The following is a 6,907-nucleotide window of genomic DNA, read 5'->3' as shown; positions in this document are numbered from 1 at the left end:
CTCAGAAAATGTCCTTCCAAATTCTCTAGTTGCTCAGGTTCAAGCACTTGCAACCACCTTGATTTCACATTTCTCCCATGCCTCACATCCAATATGTTAACAAATGCTATTTTTTCTACCTTTGAAACATGACCAGAATCTGACACTTTTCACCACAGCTGCCACTGGGCCTCTTGACTGCTATTAAGAAAGGAGGTATGTTCTGGTTTGTAAAGATTTATTAAAAGATGTTAAATTGGGACTTTTTTTTTTTGTATTTGTTTTGTAAGGTATCTCAAAGGCCGAGAATAATGTAACAGATATTGTGTCCTCTAATGGAACGATTCATTTTCTCTCCTCCTCCACTGGCTTTCTGGGGATGGTGGAAATATTGGAGGATTTTCAGAATAAGAAACAATTTTATTGCTGTTCACCAGATGTCAGGAGGGTATGGTGTGGTGGGCCTGTGAGTGGACTGTTTAACCCTAGAACTTAGAAACTAGGGTCCCTGTGGAGTACAAACCCTAATAGGTCTTGGTGAGTAATAGAAGAGATAAAAGAGAGCTCAGTCTGGTCATAAATCCTTTGATCAGTTGCCATCTATTGCCATGAGAAATTCCCCAAGAAGGCACCCACCTCTTTTGCAGATAATTCTGTTTACTAGATTCTGAAGGATTCATTATCATCGTATCATAGAACTGCCTTCTAGTTGGATGGTGTGTTAGTCAGAATTCTTTTTGCAAGTAACAAAAGTCAGCTGTAACACATAAAACTAGAAAAGGAATTAGAAAAAGAAAAGTAGTTATACTAATGTGAAAGAAAAAATAAACCTCAGGACCCCAAAATCACTAAGCCAAAAGCGAAAGTCAAGCTGGGAACTGCATCAGGCATACCTGCCTCAGATTTTATTCCTAAATAAGATAGCTACAAAAATAAAAAGCTACATAGCTCCCTCACAGTTTTCCCACAAGGGAATTCTTTGTGGACAAAGAAAGGACTGAACTCAAAGTCATCCCTCTGTTCACTTCAGACAAACGCATATGCATTGCTTCTTCTGCCCTATTGTTTCAATAAGCCGGACTAAGGCATAGATGAGTATTTCTCTACCCACCTTTCATATGTGACTTGTATATTCAGTGAAAGGCTGATCAGAGACTGAAAATAATGCACCCCCATCAGGAAGTCCCCTTCCCTGCCTCGAGTTGTCATGCCTTTCCAGACCGAAGTGATGTACAGCTTATACATAATGATTGATGATTCTTGTCTCCCTAAAATGTATAACACCAAGCTGGGCCCCGACCATCTTGGGCACGTATAGTCAGGACCTCCGGAGACTTTATGATGGGCTTCTCCTTAACCTTGGGAAAATAAACTTTCTAAATTAATTAAGATCTGTCTCTGACACTTTGAGTTTGCACTAGGTTGCTCACAAAGACACAGGGAAGGCTGTAGATCCAGGATGGGGCTATGCAGGTGGAAAATGTACCCTTGATCATGTCACTAAACTAGTCCAGGGATAAGCCCAAAACATGCTCGGCAGCATGAGGCTGGAGCGTGCGCCGATGACGTGACTGTTTATGGACTTGGTCTCATTGCTCATGTGAGTCATTTTCTTGATTACTTTTCTCAAATCTGGGTGAGGTGAATCTGTAGCTCCACAAGATGGTGTAACGGGGGCAATGTGAAGCCATGTAACCTTATCAAACGTCTTTTTAGAGTGTCCATTTTACGTGAATGTTTCATGGAAAAAAATTATATTAAAATTTACACACACATAAAAGGCACAAGTTGTAATATTTACTATGAGAAGAAAACATGATTTAAAAGATAAGCTTCAAACTGCACAAATAGCAGTGGGGGAGAAGAAGGCAGTTATTCACTTCCCTCTGCAGCTTATTGTGAACCATGAGAAGCCCCATCTTAAAGAGTCTGATCAAATACACTGACTTATAATAGCAGATTTATGCATATGTCTTATTTTAGCCTTTTCTGCTAGACTTTGGGTTGCAGAAGTGATATGAGAAGGTGGAAAGAGCACAAAATTAGGAGTCAAAAGGCCTGGTTTTAACCTCAGCTCTGCCACAAACTAAATAAGTGACCCGGGTTGAGACATTTCTATCTGTGCCCTCTAAGAGATTTCCTTACACCAAATAATGCGATAGATAATTTCTACGATTCTTTTTGGTTTTTAGTCTGTAAGTCATTGGAATGGAGACGTTAGGCAAGCATTCTTCTTTGGAGCTGTAGAACATTAATGTGATCACCAGAAGGCACAAGATCCTGTGGTGATATAGGAGTATAGGAAATGAACAAAACACAGTCTTCTCTCACTCACTTCTCTCACAGTCTTCTCTCACTTCTCTCTCTCTTCTGTCTTTTATGTATTTATATTATCCATAATAGGGTAGGTTATACCATTGCCCCAAATCTCATGGTCTAGCACCAACAAATGCTTATGTCTTGCTCTTGCTACATTCTTCACAAGGGCCATGCAGTCACTCAAGGATCCAGGCAGACAGAGGCTCTACCATCTTGTATTCGCACCATTTGGAGCACATGGCCTCTTAAGTTGCTTCTGTAGATAAAGGATAGACAGGAAAATTCCACGTGCTCTTTTTCCTGCCTCAATCTGCAAGGGATGTATGTTACTTCCATGCCTATATCATTGGCCATAACTGATTACATCTGTAAGGAGGCTGGGACATATAGGTGAGCAAATGGAACATATCGAAAGTAATGAGTTATTTAATATCCCGAGCTGCCTTTGGAAAATGTTGCTGAGCAGGCATTGAAGAGTATCAATAAAATTTATTGAGAATTTGTTTATTATGATTGATTAACACAGGTAAAAGCCAGCATATTACTGATTAATATAGGTAAAACGCAGTTAAGAAATTGGGAATGCTTTCTCTTCTGCTATGATGCACAAGGTGTTTAACATTTATGCCCCTATGAAAATTACTAGGTAGTCCTAGTCATTAGATCATCTAGAAGTTTGTAGTTTTAGAGCTTCGAAGTTGACTTCTGTCTTTTCTATTCATAGTTACATATTCTGTGTGATATTTTTGGCTCTTGATTTACATTGGATACTTTCATAAGTCACTGCTCATGAAATTTGCTTTTGTACTTACTGATCATTTTTGCATAGACCCCTCCAGGCCATGACCAGCTGTTCGGATTTTATAAACGGGACCTTTGCATTGTGAACTGAGCTACAACAGGCAGGCAGGGGCAGCAAGATGGTATCGCAGACCCAAGTCTTCATTTCCCTGTTGCTCTGGATCTCTGGTGAGGATTTCCAAAGTGCCACAGTCTTTTCAGAGTCATATCTGTGTAGAAATTAAAAAAAAAAAATTAAGATATAGTTGGAAATAATGACTATTTCCAATATGGATTCAATTGTGTGCTGACTTATAATACTACTAGAAAGCACATTTAAATGACATATTTCAATTATATATGAGAAAGCGTGTGTAAGTTTATGTATAATCATTGTCCATTACAGGCGCCTATGGGGACATTGTGATGACCCAGTCTCCAGACTCCCTGGCTGTGTCTCTGGGAGAGAGGGTCACCATCAACTGCAAGTCCAGCCAGAGTCTTTTATACAGCTCCAACAATAAGAACTACTTAGCCTGGTACCAGCAGAAACCAGGACAGGCTCCTAAGCTGCTCATTTACTGGGCATCTACCCGAGAATCCGGGGTCCCTAACCGATTCAGTGGCAGCGGATCTGGGACAGATTTCACTCTCACCATCAGTGGCCTGCAGGCTGAAGATGTGGCAGTTTATTACTGTCAGCAGCATTATAGCACTCCTCTCACAGTGCTTCAGCCTCGAACACAAACCTCCTCCCCATGCACTGGGCCAGTGGGTCTTTGCTGCAGCAGCTGCTTCCTCTGCACACATGCGTGCTTCCTCTGTGTGTCGGGGAGGTCACTCTCTTGATTTAGTCCTTGGAGGGTTTGCAGGGCCCAGGATAAAATTAAGGGATTTGGCTTTTTCTGGATTTCTTTCTGTGGAAGGTTATTAAAGCAAAATGTTGTAAAGATCCCTTAGAGACATTGTCAGGAGTTTTCGTGTTTCAGGAACCTTCATGTTTCACATTGACACATCACATGACCGAGCCAAATAGATTTATCTTTACTTTCTAGACCAGGGTTCACTGAATTTTCCACACTGACGGGTGATGACGGGTGAATTGTTTCTTCTGTGTGCTTCCTTGACTCTGGAAACTTTCTACTTGGATTCCTAATTTTTTTTTTTTTTTTTTTTTTTTTTTTTTTTTTTTTCCTTCATCTGCAATCCTTCCCAATGTTAAACCTTGATCCTTTCTGTTCATAGCCTCCCACATAGAAGGTAGTGTCCCTCTGTAGCTTTTTCCTTCCAGAGACCCTGTTTTCCAACAAAACCCATCTGGTCAATGTCGCTGAAAATTCTTATTCACTCTACTTCCTTTTGTTTTGCCCTTCCCACCCCCAGTTTCTTTCCATCATATTAATACTTTCATATGCAATTTTCTAATTTTTGTTACTCTAGAAATATGTGACAGCATTTTTCATTGCCTTTTACAATAGTTTGCCAACTTTCTTATTTATCATTTTTTAATTTTCAATTTTCATGGTACATAGCAGGGGTGTGTGTGTATGTATATACATATACATACACATACACACACACACACATATATATATGTAGAGTACCTGAGATATTTAGATACAGGCATGCAATGTGTAATAATCACATCATGGAGAATGGGGTCTCCAGCCCCTTAAGCATTTATTCTTTGTGTTACAATCCAATTATACTCTTTTAGTTATTTAAAACTGTATAGTTAAGTTATTATTAACTAAAGTCACCCTGTTGTGCTAGCAAATAGTAGGACTTATTTATTCTTTCTAACTACTTTTTTGTATCGATTAACTATCCCCACTTTCCCCCTACTCCCCACCCCCACCCGCTACTCTTTTCAGCCTCTGGTCGCTATCCTTCTAGTCTCTATGTTCATGAATTCAATTGTTTTCATTTTTAGACTCTGCAAATACATGAGAATAAGTGATGTTTGTCTTCCTGTGCGTGGCTTATTTCACTTAACGTAATGATGTTAGTTCCATCCATATTGTTGCAAATGACAGGATCTCTTTCTATTTTATGGCTGAAGAGTACTCCATTGTGTTTATGTACTACATTTCCCTTTTCTGTTCATCTGTTGATGGACATTTAGATTGCTTCCAAATCTTAGCTATTGTGAATAGTGCTGCAACAGATATGAGAGTGCAGATCTCTCTTTGATATACTGATTTCATTTCTTTGGGGTATATACCCAGCAGTGGAATTGCTGAAGGACGTGGTAGCTCTATTTTTAACTTTTTGAGGAACCTCCAAACTGTTCTCCATAGTGGATGTACTAATTTACATTCCCACCAACAGTGTACAAGGGTTCCCTTTTCTCCACATTCTTGCCAGCATTTGTTATCGCTTGTCTTTTGGATATAAGCCGTTTTAACTGGGGCGAGATGATATCTCATTGTAGTTTTGATTTGCATTTCTCTAATAATCAGTGATGCTGAGCACCTTTTAATATGCCTGCTTGTCATTTGTATGTCTCCTTTTGGGAAACATCTATTCGAATCTTGTGCCTAATTTTGATTGGGTTATTAGACTTCTTCCTATAGAGTTGTTTTAGCTTCTTATATATAAATTATAGTTCTTAATCTCTTGTCAGATGGATAGCTTGTAAACTTTTTTCTCCTATTCTGTGGTTGGCTCTTCACTTTTTTGATTGCTTCCTTTGCTGTATAGAAGCTTCTAAACTTGTTGTGATCCCATTTGTCCATTTTTGCTTTGATTGCCTATGCTAGTGGGGTATTACTGATGAAATCTTTGCCCAGACTGATGTGGAGAGTTTCACAAATGTTTTCTTGTAGTAGTTTCATAGTTTGAGTTCTTAGACTTGTCTTTAATCCATTTTGATTTGCTTTTTCGATATGGTGAGAGATCAAAGTCTAGTTTCATTCTCTTGCATATGGATAGCCAATTTTCCCAGCATTATTTATTGAAGAGACTCTTTTCCCTAGTGTCAATTGATGACACTTTTGTTGAAAATGAATTCACTGCAGGTATGTGGATTTATTTCAGGGTTCTCTATTCCTTCCATTGGTCTATGTGTCTCTTTTTATGCCAGTGCCACCTTGTTTTGATTACTATACCTCTGTAGTATAATTTGAAGTCAGGTAATGCAATTCTTGAAGTTTTGTTCTTTTTGCTTAAGATAACGTTGGCCACTGTGGGTCTTTTGAGGTTTAATATAAATTTAAGGATTGTTTTTTCTATTTCTGTGAGAAATGTCATTGGCGTTTTGATAGGGATTGCATTGAATCTGTAGTTTGCTTTGGGTAGTATGGAAATTTTAACAATGCTGATTTTTCTAATCCATGAGCATGAAATATCTTTCCATTTTTGGTGTCTTCTTCAATTTCTTTCATCAGTATTTTATAGCTTTCATTATAAAGATCTTTCTCTTGTTTGGTTAATTCTTATGTATTTTAGTGTGGTTATTGTAAATGGGATTATTTTTAATTTTTTTCAAAGTGCTCACTGTTGTCATATAGAAATATTATTGTTTTTTGTATGTTGATTTGTATCCTCCAACTTTACTGAACTGGTTTTTCAGTTACAATAGTTTTTCAGTGGAGTCCTTAGGTTTTTCAAAATAAAAGATCATATCATCAGCTAACAAGAATAATTTCACTTCTTCCATTCAATTTTTGATACCCTCTATTTCTTTCTCTTGTCTGATTGCTCTAGCTAGGACTTCCAGTACAATGCTAAATGAGAGTAGTGAAAGTGGGCATCCTTGTCGTGTTCCAGATCTCTCAGGAAAAGCTTTCACTTTTCCCCCATTCAGTATGATACTGAGTGTCTGTTA

General features: G+C 38.4%; 1 pseudogene and 1 gene segment (V, D, J or C); one reads left to right on the top strand and one right to left on the bottom strand.

The window, feature by feature from the left end:
* Nucleotides 1–6,907, bottom strand: part of LOC105501559 — a 37,676-nt pseudogene that overhangs the window by 24,503 nt on the left and 6,266 nt on the right. The gene's annotated exons all lie outside the window — the stretch shown is intronic.
* LOC105501558 lies at nucleotides 2,990–4,037 on the top strand. The segment is given in 2 exon segments: nucleotides 2,990–3,267; nucleotides 3,485–4,037. Coding segments are annotated over 2 exon segments (492 nt in total).

The sequence above is a fragment of the Colobus angolensis genome, unplaced genomic scaffold (genome assembly GCF_000951035.1).
Source record: "Colobus angolensis palliatus isolate OR3802 unplaced genomic scaffold, Cang.pa_1.0 Scaffold723, whole genome shotgun sequence".
Taxonomy (NCBI): Eukaryota; Metazoa; Chordata; class Mammalia; order Primates; family Cercopithecidae; genus Colobus; species Colobus angolensis.
Note: the sequence above shows the minus strand (reverse complement) of the source record. Positions and strands in the feature narration are given on the sequence as shown.